Source organism: Camelina sativa, chromosome 14, assembly GCF_000633955.1.
Source record: "Camelina sativa cultivar DH55 chromosome 14, Cs, whole genome shotgun sequence".
Classification (NCBI taxonomy): Eukaryota; Viridiplantae; Streptophyta; class Magnoliopsida; order Brassicales; family Brassicaceae; genus Camelina; species Camelina sativa.
Window position 1 is genome coordinate 23,924,248 of NC_025698.1, and position 18,416 is coordinate 23,942,663.

Below are 18,416 nucleotides of genomic sequence, written 5' to 3' on the forward strand. Positions count from 1 at the left end.
CGGCTTGCTGAAAGCACTGCGATGTTATGTTTGGAAAATTTCACTGAAGGAATCATTCATTTATTTGGAGATGAGTACCTACGCAGACCCACAACAGAAGATCTTCAACGACTACTCAATATTGGAGAGGACCGCAGATTTCCCGGGATGAAAGGAAGCATAGATTGTATGCACTGGGAGTGGAAGAATTGCCCGACTGCATGGAAAGGTCAATATACCCGTGGATCTGGAAAGCCAACAATTGTTTTAGAGGCTGTAGCTTCACAAGACCTCTGGATATGACATGCATTTTTTGGAGCTCCAGGTACATTAAACGATATCAATATTCTCGATCGTTCACCAGTTTTTGATGACATATTACAAGGTGTAGCTCCCAAAATGAAATATATTGTCAACGGGCGACAATATCATCTGGCTTACTATCTCACCGATGGTATTTATCCAAACTGGGCTACTTTTATCCAATCAATTCGAAATCCACAAGATCCAAAAGCATCCTTATTTGCTGCAAACCAAGAAGCTGTGCGTAAAGATGTCGAGCGTGCTTTTGGAGTCTTGCAAGCTCGATTTGCCATAGTAAAAACCCCAGATCTCATGTTGAGTAAGGTAAAAATTGGAAACATAATGAGAGCATGTATCATATTGCACAACATGATTGTAGAAGACGAACATGATGGGTATACTCAGTATGATATGGCCTCATTTGCACGAGACGAGTCAAACAGAACTTCACAAGTTGATTCTGCGTATTCTACAGATATCCCTTCAAATCTCGGCAATATGATGGGAAATGTGATGACCATTCGAAATAAAGTTCATGATAAAAAAATGCATGATCGACTGAAAGCGGATTTGGTTGAGCATATATGGGGAAAGTTTGGCACAAATCAAAATTAAAATTAATCATTTTGTAATCTATTTTTAATATGCTTTTATGTCATGTTTGTTTAAACTTTTATTAAATGCAATATTTTTAAGTTTTTAAAAGTATACAATTCTTATAAATTTTAACAAAATACCATAATAACAATTAATTACAAAGAAAAATATTTTTAAGAACCTCAAATTTAACAACCTTCAATGGACCTATGAAATATTAAAGTTTCTTAAGAAGTTCTTAATTTCACTTTTTTCAAAATTAAAAAAAAAATCTGTATTAAGATACTTTACTTAAGATGCTTTGATGGAGATACCAACTATGAAGTTAAAAAACAGAATATCTTCTACACCGTTCAATATCCGATTTATCAATGTTGTGAAACAGATATATAATTTAGATTTGAAGAAATGTTACAAACAAACAAAAATATACCATTTAAAAAGAGTTAATAAGTAAACAATAATGAAGTATAAAATATTCTCCACTTAAGTCATCTGAACTTGCCGTTAGAAAAGCAACGGGTTGGTTCCTTTGTGATACCAGTTGAGAATAGTGTCTTCACATCAAGTTCATACAAAGACCTCACTACCTAAGAACAGAGAACAGAGAAAGTTCAACAACACAAGCCAAAAGTTCTGATCTAGACAGTAACTGACCACAACGTTTGTTAACACAACCAACTCGACCAGAGAACTGAAAAGAGAGTTCATTTCTCTGATGCTATATGGAGAAAAAAACTGTGTATCAAGATTAGCTAACCTGAAGATAAATGCTTGTGTCGTACTGGCTCTTTAGAGCATACTCGTTGTAGACAGATGCCAAAGATGGTATAGTAACCTGCATGATGATGTGCTGAATAAGCGTCTAGCACGAATTACAACTTTTCTTTGATGCAGCAACAGGTTCGCAATTGCATTACTTACAACAGACTATGTGCATGAAATCACTTCCATACTAAATTCCAAGGAAAGGATATATAAGAGCCAAGAAATGTAACTTACAAAGATAAAGGTACAGATGTATGCACCTGTAGCAATTGGAACAGCCACAGTAGTAGCACCTTCATGAAGAGAACGCAGCTGATTTACTCTAATCCCTATCAGCAAGAGCACAAGTGCTTCCCACTACAACAAAAAATAAGAAATTAAATCCCATTGAGTTGGAGGTAAGGAAGGTCAAATAGAATATGTCTAATACTAAACAAATTACACATACAGTAACCAAGAATAATTGAACCTGACCTGTATGATGGAAAACCGTCGCTTCATTATCATCTTCAGTAGTACATCAATTACCAGAACCTTTAGATTGCTGAGCATCTTAACAGTAGCAGGATTGAAATATAGCTAGCACAGCAGAAAAGTGAAACGTTGTGTGAAACTAAATAATAGAAAGAAAGATAGATCCAAACATTAGCCAAGAAGGCTACATATATATAACAGCTGAGTGTACTGTAACTATCTTATAAGCAATTGTTCAGTGCAAATTTCAAAGCAAGCTCAAACATCTATCACCAAAAGGTAGCCTGTCATATTGCAGAATTCTGAGCTGAACTTGAATATAAACTGTTGTATAGCTATCGCCTCCAAATCAACATATCCGAAACTGAGTTCTCAAAACGCATGTTTTTCCTATTCAAACGAACAAAGCATCAAATATAGTGAGAATGTGGGGGAATATCTTAAGTGATTATGATGATAACTATTGATTCGATTAATCTTTCCAAGTCTAACGAACTTAAAGAAATTCAAATCACTAACTGAATTTCATCATCAACAGATCCAAAACTCACCATTGATTCCAAACTTCATCAAAAACATTAGTAGAAGACCCGCTTTTCGTTTGGGATAACGTTTTCGACCTACCTCTTCCGGTTCCTAGACATCATAAACAAAACTTTCATATCTTCTTTTAAGTTAAACAAAGGAATTTTACGAACAAATTTTTTACAAACACTAACGCAATAAGATTACACTTACCTCAGTATGAGGATCAGATCTGTAAGCTATCTTTAAGTTGAGCCAAACCAAAAGATAGATTCGTTTGGCAATCTGCAAAGCTTTTACCCAACAAACCAAATACAAATAATAATTGTTGTTGGTTGATGTTGCTTGGTCCGAATCCTGTTTCATCTGTGCAGCTTCGTCGGCAAAAGAAAAAGAACTTTTTGCAAAAGAACTTGGAGACGGCGACAAAGAGCATAGAGAGAGAGAAACAATTTTTTTTTAGGTCTTTTAAATTGACGGACACGATCAAAACGAATCAACGGTCAAGATTAAATAAAAGGATCCAAAATAATATAAGCGGGTCAAAAAGAATCCGCGTCTTTATCCGTTTAGATGGGTGGAGAAATTTCGTTTGTACCCTTTAATTAAATCGAATATTTGGTCATAACTCTAATGGCATACCTTTGTAATGTTTTACAAAACAAAGGTTTATTAGTTAAACGACTTTACAAATAATAGTACGGATATGTGAGAGAAATGATCATACAGTCCGGCCTCTACAACCGCAAATTTAATCATGAAAATGAAAAAAACCAAAGAGAGCAACATTGACTTTTTCTTGGCAAAAGAAATTAAAATATTTCGAGACGACTAAATACTGTCAGAGACTCCATATAAGAAACTTAAAATTGATGTTTGTGTTTTAAGAAACTTGAATGAACTTGGAAACAACTCTCTAAGTTTATTTTATTTTATTATATGTTAAAAAGAACATAGCCATTGAACTGACGTAACTTATATATTTCCTCAAGTTCCATTTTAATTTGGGTTTGGAAACATCTTCTTTCACCGAAATTTGATAATTTTAGTTTTACAATAACTATTAAACTTACCAATTAGAAATTTTTATAGCGGATTAACCAGTTAACTAACAACACTGGATATACAAGTTAGATAACTAATAGTAATCAGGTATCATCAATTATCTAACAAAAAGTCCATATAAAAAATTGTTCTTCTACCTCCAAACCCTTTTTTAATATTACAACTGAATGATGATGTGATGTCACTAGCATCTTCTTAGAGTAAGTCCATTGGCAAGATATAATTTTGAGACTCTTATATTTTTTTAATAATATATTGTGTACTTTTAAAAAAATAAGAACTTTTAGAAGACTGATTAAAACTATTCCCTCCAATGGTGATAATAAAAATGGAGTTCTTATTTTTAGGATTCTAAAAAATGGGAAATTAACAAGAGAAGAGTGAGAAGAAAAACAAAACCAAACGCAATCCCAACCGCCATTGTCAGCTCCTTTGCTTCTCCCTGACCGTTTGATCGATGGTCTCTCAGAAGTACGATCCATTGTACCTCTAGAACAGGGGAGCCTATGTTCTAGACCTCGTTTTGCTCACGGGAAACACCTATCCAAGTGTGTTTATAAACCAAAGCCAATCTACCTCATAAGTATTATATATTGCTATTAAATGATGCTTCAGTTACATACCGACATCAAGCACATAGAGATCATCGTAAAGATTCTGAGCATCCGTAAACCCTTCAAACACAAAAAAGTTTCTCCCAAGTGAAACATAAACATGACCAGCCTTAGGTGTCAGTGTCAACAACTGCCCTGAAGTATTCAGCTCCTTCCATATGAGTGTATCGGAAAGTCAAAATGAAAATATCATTTAAGAGGAACTTACATTAACGTTTCAGATTAAAGACATACACTCCTAAGGTTAAAGAACATGGATTTAAGAATGCTTTTATACATGTATCAAGGATATGAACATCAGACAGATAGTAGTCATGTCCATCTTCACCACCTATAACAACAATTTTGTTCTTCCACGATGAACAAGAGTGGCTATCCCGCGTAGATGGAGGATTCCCCATTGTAACAGCACGTTTCCACAAACAAATCAAGTGATGATGACTTCTTCAAACAGAGACAAGTAAAACTTGAAATACACAGAAAAAGCTTACAAGTATCTAGAATGTGCAAATCGTTGAGAGGTTTTATTCCATTCAAGTTCGATGAGTATGATGAATCAAAAGACAAAGGTGCAAATCTAAGCATCATGATGCATGAAACTGAAAAGGGGAAGAAAGAAACTGCATGCAAGTATACAACTAAGATTAGATAGAATAGAATTATATGCGACATACTTTACAAATACCAGCACAACTAAAACCTAGTTGAAGCTCAAATGAAATCCTCCATTTCTAAAGATTAAGCAGCATAATTTACGAGAAGCAGAGCAATAAAACAGAGACTTTGATCACATTTTAGAAACAGATTTCGTTAATCCTAATTACAATCATGCCTAGGATCACAATTAGAAAAAGATTTTGAAGAACCCTAATTTTCGAAAATCAAAAAACCCTAATTTCTATACCCTTACTAAACAAGAATTCTTACAATCAGAAAAAAGAAATTACCATCAGAAAGAGATTGGTTAATCAAAAGCTTCGATTTGGTGAAGAAGACTCATGATAAAGGAAAACGCAAATCCTTCGATTAATCAACAAATCACAAACCAATTGAATCGTCGTTCATGAAAACGAGAATCCAAATTTCATGTGTTAGAGCTTAGAAGGAGAATCAGCTCTAGCAACAATGAAATATCAAACCAAAGAGTTTACAGAGAGAAACAAACAAAGAAGAAGATTACAATTCTCAATATTTTTTTGGTTATCCTCTGCAACTGATCTTTCTTTCTCCTTATACGCTTCAGCTCTCATCTTTCCATCTAACAAACAATCCCAACCAATGAGCTTCTACCACATATTTTCTCCCACAGCTTCCAATCACCTTTCACCATTCCTCCACGTTATCATTCAACCCTTCTTTCATTTTACTATATCAAATCTCCCCTGTTTGCAGAACCTTGACCACAAGGTTCATAGTTTAGATATTGTCTCTGCAAAACAAAGAGAAACTCCCATACTTCAAGATGAAAAACTGCTTGTAGTTGCTCATTGAAGAAAATGGTGTAGTAACATTCTGCTAGAACAAGCCTGTAATAGTATTTCAAAATCAGCATCATTTTTATGATCGGTAGCCTTCCAACATGAAATGAAATGAAATGCTCAGTCTCTTCTCCCACACTTTCTCTTGTTTATATTTGAACATCCAAGTCTTTGGAGAGAGTCGTTGCTTCCACCTATAATACTTACAAAACTCAGCCACTTCCAAGGAGAAATCATCAAAGACTGGACTCAAACTTTCTGGGACAACAGGTTGTTGATCATCTATGATCATAGTCATATAAAACTCATCTAACAGCTTAGGCAATAGTTTATTTCCACCACCCGAAGACTCTTGTTGAAACCTTTGCTCCTCTTTAGAACTTTCTTGGTCAGATTGATGTTTAGCTTCCAAAGAGCACACTAACATCTGTTCTTTGGCAGGAACTTCAGGAACAACTATCATGGAAAGTTGAGCTTCCCTCAGCTTATTAAGCTTAATGGCCATCATGTCTCTAACAGAACCTTGCCTAATACCCTGAAGAAGAACTTTCTTATGTCCTATAGGAAACTGCATCACTAACTTCTCAAAATCACAAGTTATTGGCCCCAATATCTCCAACCACTGCTTACCTAACACCATATCACACCCACCTAAGAGAATTACCATAAGATCAGCTTGAAATGGTGTACCTCTAAATTACCATTGGAACTTATCAATTGTAGCATCAACCCCCAACAATCTACCATCATCAACTAATACTTGAGCCATGTTGTCAAATTTTAAAACACATTTCAACTTCTCACCTACCTTGGGATCCATAAAGTTGTGTGTAGTATGAGAGTCAATGAGGATAGACAAGACTTGATTCCCATAAGAACCCTTCACCCTCATCGATTGGTAATCAGAGATTCCTAAAAGTGCATTAGCAGAAGTATGATCTATAACTCCAATTGCCGCTAAATCAACCTTCTCTACTTCTACTTCTTCCAATTCTCCACAATCTGTTTTGTGAGGCTTAACTGTAGTATCCTTAGGTTACTCCATAGTAGGAAGAAGAACTGTCGCATGGTCAGGCTCTGGTTTGGATGATAAAATCCCTTTATATTGAACCTTTTTCCGATAAGCTTGAACTTTCTCATACAATCTTTCCACCAATAAGCATTGTTGAATAGACTTGGGTTGAAACATTCTAACATTCAGCTCAGTATCATTGCTCAGCCTTTCTAAGTAGATATCAACCAAGTAATCTTCAGCTAATATCACTTTGTCGCTAATCAACTTGAATTTTTCATGATACTCCTCAATTCCTTCTGTTTCCTGCAACTGTTTCAGCTCTGCAATAGCATCCACTAGCTTATAATAGTATCCTTGCAACAACGCTTTGTAAAGTCCCCAATTGCACCTAACATGCTCCCACAGAACTGATTGTGAAATTGATTGGTGACAAGAAGCAGCCAGAGCATCTAAATGCATTGAAGTAAGAGTAGCTTTGAGTTCATCCGGAGTATTATCAATTAAGAAGAACTGTTCGATCTGGAACAGCCAATCCTTGATTCTATCACCATTAAATCTGAGGGACTCTAATTTCTCCAAACGTGTAGCATCAAAATAATTGTTCGATGACTTACCAGATCCACCAGTGCTAGCGTAATGATTCTTGATCGGATTTGTAGTTACAAGCCGTGAGAATCGTCCCACGTTGTGAGCTCCAATCGATTCTTCTGTATTGCTAAACACCGATCCAAACGATTCCGATCGAGTCTCCGTCATAGCTTCACGAACCACCGTCTGATATTGTTTCACCCCCATTGAAATGAATCCGAGGATGACACAACTCTGATACCTCTTCGATTAATCAACAAATCACAAACCAATTGAACCGTCGTTCATGAAAACGAGAATCCAAATTTCATGTGTTAGAGCTTAGAAGGAGAATCAGCTCTAGCAACAATGAAATATCAAACCAAAGAATTTACAGAGAGAAACAAACAAAGAAGAAGATTACAATTCTCAATATTTTTCTGGTTATCCTCTGCAACTGATCTTTCTTTCTCCTTATACGCTTCAGCTCTCATCTTTCCATCTAACAAACAATCCCAGCCAATGAGCTTCTACCACGTATTTTCTCTCACAGCTTCCAATCACCTTTCACCATTCCTCCACGTCATCATTCAACCCTTCTTTCATTTTACTATATCAACTCACTTTCATATTCAAACTCGTCGATTAATCAGAAGCTCTGATATGTCGTTTTGATTGTTAATCAAAATCTCCGACTGGAGATCGGTTCCTCCGGTTGCAAGGTTCTGATTTGGTCAAAAAGATCTCTAGGTTTTTTTTTGTTCAAGCGCATCACAAAAGAAAGAAAAAAAAGGAATAGAAAAAAGGAAAAAAAAAACTTGTTTTATATAAAAAAAACTTGTTTTTATATGTTGACACGTACACAATAAGAGACGACTCTAAAACTTACTAAATAAGAGTTGGATCTTATATTTTTCATCAGTTATGATTTATTTTTAATTACATTTACAATAAGAGCCTTGCTAAATCTTTGTTAAATCCCCCCAATGGAGATGTCCTTATGTTTCATTATACCACCACATATGGGTAATGTAGCTAACTCTCTTTGTAAGGGTATGTTATCAACCAAACCATCTTACACAGATCCAACCATACATAAAGACATGAAACGTTCACGCAAATAAAAGCCCAAAGAAAGACCAAGCCCAAATAAAGCCCAAGATCAAAAAGTCAAAAAAATGAAAAATAAATAAAGCGGAAGAAGGGTTAGGCGGCTAAGGCAAAATTCGAAACTCTCTCCAACTTCTTACGCCCACCGCTCTTTTCACATAATCCCATTTTTATTTATTCTCTTTTTAATACATCGAAAAGACTATCATACCCTTCCTCTTCTTCCCGCTGTTTCCTCTCTTCTCTCTCCATCTTTTTCTCCATCTTCCCTCTTCTTCTTCTTCCTTCATCTCCCCCCCTCCAACAAAACCTAAATTCACCGATTCTCAAACTCCCCTAAATCGCTTCAACCACTTAAATCCCAAATCTCCAACCACCGAGAGATACGCTGCCGTTACATGGCCGCGACATCAAACTCAGGCGAAGATCCGACTCTCTCTTACCATCACCATCACCACCACCACCGATCTCCTTTTCGCTTCGAATTACTTCAATCCATCTCTTCCTCTGATCCTCGTTACTCTTCTCTCACCCCTTCTTCCACGAATCGGCCTTTCTCTGTCTCCGAATCGCTTCCGCAACAGTCTCCGCTAATTCCATCTCACTGGGACGATTCTTACTCTCATATCACTCAGAAATTTGTGAGTTCCCTGCGTTTACTACACTTTTCTTCTTTGATTTTTGATTCCGAACTTGATTTGAGAGAGAGAGAGAGAGAGAGAGAGAGAGAGCTAGGTTTTTTTTTCCTGATCCCAAATTTCGCGAAAATAAAAAAAATTGAATGAAGCTTTTGTTCTTTAAGGAAACTTAATCCAAAATTGGGATCTCTAATCTCAAATTTAGAATTCTACAAACTTGGGGGAATTTTAGATTTGAGTTTTGGTGATTTTGTTAAGCTATCGAGTAATGATGCTATTGAGTCAAATCTGTTTTGCAGCAGAAGAGTAGAAAGAATCATCGTATTCAGCTTGGATCTATTGCAAACATGTCTGGAGAAAGCATTGATGATAAATCTAAAGTAATAGTGAAACAAGAGTCTCCTCAATACGTTAAACGTGTATACAACAAGTCAAAGGGTACTACTACACAGTCAAAGGCCGGGAAACGGATGCCCAACGGCGGCGGTATCTTCTTTCTGATCAAATTCTCTTCAGCTTAATCTCAGAATGTGATTTCTTTTGTTTGTTGATGTTATAATCTGTGTTGTATTTAGCATTGTGGTGATTGATTTTTGTATGCAGAAGCACAAAATGGTGGTCTAATTGTACCTAGTAATAACTGCCGTTATGACAGTTCTCTAGGTAACTACTACTGCAAAAAGCGCAGTCACATCTAGTTCTGTTTACTTTTTATCAGGTTCATGGTTTGTATGGAGATTACAACTCTAATTTTATCGTTGTTTCTTATGTTTCGTAGGGTTGTTGACAAAGAAATTCGTCAAGTTGATTCAGGAAGCTGAGGATGGAACACTTGACCTTAACCATTGTGCAGATGTTTTGGAGGTATGCAATATGTATCTTTATATTGAACATCTTATTTAAGAATATGCTTATATGTGGACTGAAAAGCTCACCTTTATAACCCTTGCCTTAAAGCATTTGATTCACAAATCATTAGGTATCTTCGTCAGTTTGTTAGAATCTCCTCTTATGTGCCTGCGATTCCTCTTAACAGGTACAAAAAAGAAGGATATATGATATTACAAATGTTCTTGAAGGAATTGGATTGATAGAGAAAACTACAAAGAACCATATCCGCTGGAAGTAGTTACACAAATCCTTTCTTTCTTTAATACAATGCAGCTTGTTAAACTTATGTTCTTCTGACCTTGGCTTTGGACCATTGTTGCAGGGGTGCTGACAATCTTGGACAGAAGGACCTCGGAGATCAAATTTCCAGGCTTAAGGTTCATAGAAAATGGCATTACATATTACTTTGTCGTAGAACTTACTGCATTAAAATAATTGATCACATTGTCAAGAAAGAGGTCATGATCAATGCATATGTTGGGGATATAAGATGTTCTTGCGTTTTCGGAATTTGGCAGTCTGACACTATAGTTAGTTCTCACACATATTTTCAAATTTCCCATTAATAACCAGTAACATCTTTATGTATTTTCAGTCAGAGGTAGAAATGATGCAATCTGAGGAAAGCAGGTTGGATGATCTTATAAGGTTGGTTGCTTATGTTTTTATATCTGATTTGGAGACTTGATTGTTCTTTTCCCACATGATTTTAAGTTCACCATGTTATATATCTCCAGGGAAAGACAAGAAGCTCTGAGATCCTTGGAGGAAGATGAATATTGTAAAAGGTTTCTGTCCATTTATTTGAGTCTCATCTTTTTGTATTTACACACGAACTTTGCTAAGACCAGTGACGAAAATAAACAGGTACATGTTTATGACGGAGGAGGATATAACGAGTCTCCCACGGTTTCAGGTCCTCCCCAACTAGTTCTTGAAAATTATCTTATGTTTTTCTCAGTTATTTAACATACTAAACCGTTAGTCCTTGATACAGAACCAGACATTACTAGCAATTAAAGCTCCTACAGCTAGTTACATCGAAGTTCCAGATCCTGATGAGGTGAGCGTTTTTCATATAGTGTACAGTTGTAATATAATGTGTCCACAAAGTGAAGCATCTGTTTTTTGTTCACGATAGATGAGATTTCCGCAACGACAATACCGGATGGTGATTAGGAGTAGGATGGGGCCGATTGATGTCTATCTTTTAAGGTACTTAGCCTACACATTCCACTCTCTGTGTCTTGTCTTGTATATTTTTTTTTCAGTCAGTGTTTATAACTGGGAACAAATCTGGTTGCAGCAAATATAAAGGAGATAGTGGGGAAACAAGTGACAAATTGGGTCAGGAGTCTGATCAAAAAGCTCCATTTAGAGTGGACACTCCTTCCTTGAAAATAGTAACTTCAGATACTGATGTAAGTATTAGATCCATTGGTATGGGTTTCAGATCAGTCTCATATTCGTATGCTGTGATTAAGTTTGAGTTGTGGTTGTGTATTGCCAGTTAAAAGCAGATTACTGGTTCGAGTCAGATGCAGAGGTGAGCCTCACAGATTTATGGAGCATCTTCAGCAGCTGAGAACAAAGTTATTGAAACCTCAAATTCCAATTACTGGGAGGACGATGAATGATACAAATTTTCATGTTACGTTTTACTACGCCATTTGAGCCTGAATCCTAATATAAGTTTTTTTTTTTTGGTTTTCTCTCTTGTTTAAAATAAAAGATGCAACATTCTCATGTCATTCAATGGGTGACAACAATTATGTGAAAAAGCTTGTACCCTAACATAAGATATATAATTATACTTAACGGCCCTTGGATGTCAAATGCAATCGACAGCAGCAACCTGCACACTACACACATCTGTGTTTATAACGAAAGCTTTGAAATTAGTCTGTTTTCAGACTACAAAACTCCAATTTTAGTAGAAACAAAGCATCAATTCCGAACCGCCTGATTTGTGGATAATACAGTTCGAATCTATACTCAGAAAATAAAAATGAAAAGATTTTGTATCCAAAATTAGATAGTCAACAACTGCCATCAGAATATGTAAGAAATTATTACATGAATAAACAGAAATTTGAGAGAAGAAGAGTCAGTGAGAGATCAAACGTAACGTATGGGTTTGGTGATAATAGACAGTCTACAAATTTTGTTTGTCTTTATTTATTAAATACTATTGAAAATATTTGTTTTGTGGCTCATGTAAAGAAATTAAGGCAATGCAAATTTTGACGTATGTTTCAGGTTTGGAATTGGATAGAGGACAAACTATGAATGAAAGCATTTCATAGAAAAAATGCCATACGGAGTCCCATCTGAAGTTGAAAGATTAGCTTAAGCTACACGGCACTTTGATTTTTCTACTTGTCCTCAACTCCAATTTTACTTTGCTCACTGAGAATGATTTTTGATCTTCGTTTCTAATTTCTTAAAACATGATTTTTAGGGGCCAAAAACGAGTCAAGTTTTTTGGATTTGGAAGGACTCATAAGATTTTTAGTAGGGAACTTTTTTCATCAAAAAGACTTCAAACCATCAAGTCAATGGGAGCTTCATGTGTTTGATTTTGTATATATATGTGGTGACCTGCAACACTAATTTACCATCACAGTCTTCCTATTAGTTTTTCATTTTCACAAATATGAAAGTTTTCTTGTCTAATCAGAAAATGAGCTTCCTTCTTCGTTCCATCTCTTTCCTTTTTCTCGTTTCAAGTTTTCTAAACACGTTTGTTTCTTCTACACAACACTTGTGTCATTCTGACCAAAGGGATGCTCTTCTTGAGTTTAAGACTGAGTTTTTGATCCAGAAACCTGATTGGGTTGATTCAGATGTGTTTTCTTATCCGAAGACAGAATCATGGGTGAATAAAAGTGATTGCTGTTCTTGGGATGGTATCACGTGTGCTGCTAAGTCGGGCAAAGTGATCGGGCTAGACCTTAGTTTCAGCAACCTCCATGGCCCGCTTAAATCCAAGAGCAATCTGTTTAGACTGCGTCATCTCCGTGATTTGAACCTTGCTTACAACAACTTCACCGGTTCGCCAATCCCAGCTGAGTTTGATAAACTCATGGAGCTAAAAAGACTTAATCTCTCCCAGTCTTCACTATTAGGCCAAATTCCAATCAAGCTTCTTCAGCTAACCAAGTTGGTGTCTCTCGATCTTTCTTCTTTTGAATATTATGATTCTCATGATTCTTCGTTTTTATCCGTTGATGAATCCTTTCTTCATCTACTTACTCAAAATATGAGGAATCTTAGAGAACTGGATATGAGCGATGTAAACATTTCTTCAGAAATCCCCCATGAGTTTTCAAACATGCGATCTCTAAGGTTACTACATCTTAGAAACTGTAACCTGTCTGGAGAATTTCCAAGTAGCGTTCTTCTCATACCGAGCTTACAGTCCATTATATTAAGCCACAATATAAATCTGAGAGGCAATCTTCCTGTTTTTCGTGAACATAACTCTTTGTCAGAGCTGACCATTGAAAACACAACCTTTTCAGGGAATATTCCGTTTTCCCTTGGGAACCTTTCTTATCTCTCTATTCTCGATCTTGGTTCGAATAATTTTGTTGGTGAAATCCCATCTTCAATTGGCAATCTAAAACAATTGACCTATTTTGATGTTAGCTATAACAAGCTCAGTGGAAACTTGCCAGCTTCGATACTCAATTTGACCCAACTACGTAGACTCTATCTCTCTTCAAATCAGTTCACAGGTTCCCTTCCACCAATCATCAGCCAATTCTCCAAATTAGAGTCTTTTTATGTTGAATATAATTCTTTTACGGGACCCATTCTTTCATCCCTACTCAAGATTCCCTCATTGACCCAGATCTATTTGAGTTATAACAAATTCACCGACCTTACTGGGATTGGGAATATCTCTCTATTACATAATTTACAATACTTTAAGTTCGGTAGTAGAAATTACAACGAAGTCGGTCCAGGAGTTGACTTAAATGTCTTCTCGCCTCTCAAGCAGCTCTCCTCATTACATCTCCAAGGCATCCCTCTCTCAACAGCAAACATCACTTCTGATTTGGATTTTCCATCAGAATTGGAAGTATTGTACTTGAGAGGCTGCAACATCACTGAGTTCCCTGAGTTCATAAGAAACAGAAGAAATCTACAACAACTAGATCTTTCCAACAACAAAATCAAAGGTCAAATACCAGACTGGTTGTGGAGACTACCAGAATTGTCTTTTGTGGATCTCTCTAACAACTCTCTCAGCGGTTTCAGTGGATCCTTAAAAGTTTCTCCTGAGAGTCAAATTAGTAACGTTGATCTAAGCTCAAATGCTTTCCAAGGACCACTCTTCATCCCATCCTCCAAGCATCTCCAATATTTTTTTGGTTCTAAGAATAACTTCACCGGGGAGATACCTCGATCAGTATGTGGACTAAGCTCTCTAAAGGTTCTATATCTATCAAACAACAACCTCAACGGCTCAATTCCTCGGTGCTTAGAGACTCTGGTGATGAGTTCTCTTTCAGATCTAATTCTCCGTAACAACAAACTCAGCGGGATTCTTCCTGAAATATTTCAGAACGCCAAGAGCTTAACGTCAATTGACGTCAGTCACAACCGATTAGAGGGAAAAATTCCTGCTTCTCTTGGTGGTTGCTCTGCCTTGGAAGTTTTGAACGTGGGAAGCAACACATTCAACGACATGTTTCCCTTCCACTTGAATTCTTTGCAGAAACTTCAAGTTCTCGTCCTCCGCTCTAACAAGTTTCGTGGCAAATTACATAATGCTGATGGGGTCTGGTTTGGATTTCCTCAGTTGAAAATCATTGATGTTTCATATAATGGCTTCTTTGGTACATTGCCATCTGATTATTTCCAGAACTGGACTGCGATGTCCTCCATGAGAGATAATAATATAATGATTTCACATAATGATTTCTTCGGTGCATTGGCATCTCATTTCATTCGGAGTGGTTCAGGAAGCTACTACACTACTGTATTGATAAGTAAAGGAATGTTAATGGAGATGGAACATATCCTAACAGTCTACACAACCATCGATTTTTCAGGAAATCAACTCAATGGACCAATTCCTGATTCTGTTGGTCTGCTGAAGGAGCTTTGTATTCTCAACATGTCAAGCAATGCTTTCACGGGCCACATCCCATCTTCTTTGGCAAACCTGACGAATCTGGAGTCATTAGACCTATCCCAAAACATGATTTCGGGTGAGAGTCGAATATGTGGACTAAGCTCTCTAGAGATTCTAGATCTATCAAACAACAACTTCAACGGCTCAATTCCTCGGTGTTTAGAGACTCTCATGAGGTCTCTTTCATATCTGAATCTCCGTAACAACAGACTGAGCGGCATTCTTCCCGATATTTTTCAGAACGCCAAGAGCTTAACGTCAATTGACGTCAGTCACAACCGATTAGAGGGAAAAATTCCTGCTTCTCTTAGTGGTTGCTCTGCCTTGGAAGTTTTGAATGTAGGAAGCAACACAATCAACGACATGTTTCCCTTCCACTTGAATTATTTGCAGAAGCTTCAAGTTCTCGTCCTCCGCTCTAACAAGTTTCATGGCACATTACATAACGCTGATGGGGTTTGGTTTGGGTTTCCTCAGTTGAAAATCATTGATGTATCATATAATGACTTCTTTGGTACATTTCCATCTGATTACTTTTTGAACTGGACTACCATGTCCTCCATGAGAGATAATAATATAGAACCAGAGTACATTCGGAGTGGTTCAGGAAGCTACTACTTTTCACTTGTGTTGATGAGTAAAGGAGTGTCAATGGAGATGGAACGTATCCTTACAATCTTCACAGCCATCGATTTTTCAGGAAATCAATTAAATGGACCAATTCCTGATTCTATTGGTCTGCTTAAGGAGCTTCGTAATCTCAACATGTCAAGCAATGGTTTCACGGGCCACATCCCATCTTCTTTGGCAAACTTGACGAATCTTGAGTCACTTGACCTATCCCAAAACAAGATTTCTGGTACGATTCCTTCTGAACTTGGAACCCTCTCTTCTCTCGAAGTGATAAACGTTTCACATAACCAGCTTGTAGGTTCCATACCACAAGGCACACAATTTCAACGACAAAATTGCTCCTCTTATGAAGGAAACCCCGGACTTGATGGTCCTTCCCTTAAGGATGTTTGTGGAGATATCAAAACACCACCACAACCCGAACTGGTGGAGACAAAAGAAGAAGAAGAAGAAGAAGAATCATTGAGTTGGGTAGCAGCAGGTTTAGGCTTTGGACCAGGAGTTTTATTTGGGCTAGCGATGAGATACATAACGGCTTTGTACAAGCATGAGTGGTTCATGAAGATTTTTGGCCGGAGCAAGCAACAGAGCACCAGAACTCGTTAAGTCACTCATCGATAAATTCTCTCTTCCGTATCGCATTGTTGTTATATATGTTCATAAATAATTTGTTTGAATCGCATGTTTTGAACTATTATTAAACCAAAGACTAGCAAAAAGATTAATTCAATGACAGATCCATCAATATTAAAATGTACAAGTTGTTTGATAAGCAACTCTGTTTACAAAGCTCCTATAGTACATGGTTGTGTTTGCCTTTGTGTCTGTGATTAGATATAATTATGCACCTAAACTGATTGTAGTGAGCAATGAGCTTTAATTTGAATCCACTTGAACAAGAATCCAAATGCAGAAAGGAAGTCAAGTTTATGAAGCTGAAATATTCTAAGCAAAATGTGAATGGCACGGAACAAAAGTTGAGAAGCATGGGATAATTTACCTGTTTGCTCTTGATCTCAGTCGTCACTCGTCAGCAACCAAAGAAATGTTTATGTTTCTAGGATAAAGTGAAAATATACACGCATAAAAACATCCAGGCTAATTAACACTAAACTTGATCATAAGAAGTACGAGAAATGGGAACATCTAGGCTCTTTCACATTCTAGTAAAGCTGATACTGCTCACCATTGAATTTGTTCTTCTAGTTCATGGCACATCACAACGACTTTATGATGGTTGCGTTTTTAATCCTCAAACTCGTTCTACAACTTCCGTATCTTTTTCCTTAAGCTGATTCACATCAATCTCAGAATCATTTATGAACAATCTGATTTAGACAATACTTCAAACATTAGTAGCAACTTGTGTCAGATGAGAATAAACGATAGAAGAGATTTGAGATATTGAACTTTTACTTTTCTTATCGATAATATGTTCTTTACACCAAGATTGTATTTATACATCAATGGGAACATTCTAGACCTAATCTATAGCTTAAGGATCTTGTGACAAGTGTATGACATCTACTCATTCTTTATTGATGAGAGAACATCATAACGGCTAGATAGGATCACCGCACAGCTCTCTCCAGCTGGTGTTCCTTGTACCTTCGTCGTCACTCTCCTCTGTTTTGTACTTTTGTCATTTTGCTGCAGAGGAGGGAAAGTGACTTGCTGGGCTGAACTTTCAACTGTTGTTGGGCTTGGACTCTTAATTATTGGACTTTGACTCTCATCAGAATCATGTCAGAAAACAAAACACAGACAGTTCCAAGTTTAAAATTAGTTATCTGAGTTTAATCTCCTCTTCTTTAATTTCAAAGCTGGAACACTAGAGGAGAATAAAATCTTGCGGAAATGAAACAAACATTGACTTGTCGAAAGGAATGTACGAAGCTGGAGATCATATCAAGTTTGATGGCATCCATGACTACATTGGACATTGCTATCTCGGACTTGGTGGATCCCAAGCAACACTTTTTGTTCAATTATATAACTCTAGCCTAGACGTAACTGCCTAAAACGTACCTGAAAACAAAAACAAAAAGAATTGCGTTTCAGAGGAAAAATATAAAAAGTGAACAACATCAGTCCACCAGCAATTTGATGCCAAACAAACATTATATGAACAAAATCTATAACTCTCCCACACGAGATCCACCTCATAAACGAAAAAAAGACATATGCTCAATAACTAAAAAGAAAATTATTAATCATCAAAACCAAACAAATAGACAAATTTTTTGGCACAAATCTCATCATTTTAGTAAAATTTTAGATCAGAACTTAAAAGAGAAATTTTATCAATGTTAAACTCACAATATATAGGCCCCAATCCTTCACTTATGTTACTTATATTCCGGACCTCACCTGCGTATATGAATCAATCAAATTATTACTATTTTGTGATATTTGTTTGCATGATGATCGTTAATGTAGTACTCACAGAGAAGATGATTTTCTAGAATTTTCTTTAGTATCACAAAAATTGATCTTCTGTAAATTTTTATCAATTAATGTTAGAAAATTGTAATTTTAAATCATTATTAAATACGAATTTAAAAGTTTGGTAAATTACTATTGGTTAATAATTATAATAATTAAATAATACAT

At 36.4% G+C, this 18,416-nt stretch overlaps 4 protein-coding genes across 5 annotated transcripts; 3 read left to right on the forward strand and 1 right to left on the reverse strand.

Moving 5' to 3' along the window:
- Window positions 379-897, forward strand: LOC104743926. Its single transcript, XM_010464954.1, has one exon. The coding sequence runs from the start codon at window positions 379-381 to the stop codon at window positions 895-897; it is 519 nt and encodes a 172-aa protein (XP_010463256.1).
- LOC109128813 lies at window positions 5,974-6,488 on the reverse strand (the record flags this gene model as incomplete). Its single annotated transcript, XM_019235865.1, is given in 1 exon segment — window positions 5,974-6,488. A coding segment is annotated over 1 exon segment (497 nt), but the record flags the coding sequence as incomplete, so codon positions are not given.
- On the forward strand, window positions 8,601-11,860 carry LOC104742291 (transcription factor E2FC-like). Of its 2 annotated transcripts, none has more exons than XM_010463283.2 (13): window positions 8,601-9,136; window positions 9,436-9,619; window positions 9,737-9,796; window positions 9,912-9,997; window positions 10,170-10,258; window positions 10,347-10,401; window positions 10,620-10,672; window positions 10,762-10,812; window positions 10,892-10,940; window positions 11,022-11,087; window positions 11,166-11,239; window positions 11,331-11,445; window positions 11,535-11,860. In XM_010463283.2, the coding sequence occupies exons 1-13, from the start codon at window positions 8,894-8,896 to the stop codon at window positions 11,607-11,609; spliced, it is 1,200 nt and encodes a 399-aa protein (XP_010461585.1). In that variant the 5' UTR covers window positions 8,601-8,893; the 3' UTR covers window positions 11,610-11,860. The 2 variants fall into 2 exon arrangements, with proteins under 2 accessions (XP_010461585.1, XP_010461584.1); XM_010463282.2 differs by having other exon boundaries at window positions 9,433-9,619; window positions 11,535-11,847.
- LOC104743927 (receptor-like protein 12) lies at window positions 12,660-16,536 on the forward strand. Its single transcript, XM_019235383.1, has 2 exons — window positions 12,660-16,029; window positions 16,102-16,536. The coding sequence occupies exons 1-2, from the start codon at window positions 12,681-12,683 to the stop codon at window positions 16,407-16,409; spliced, it is 3,657 nt and encodes a 1,218-aa protein (XP_019090928.1). The 5' UTR covers window positions 12,660-12,680; the 3' UTR covers window positions 16,410-16,536.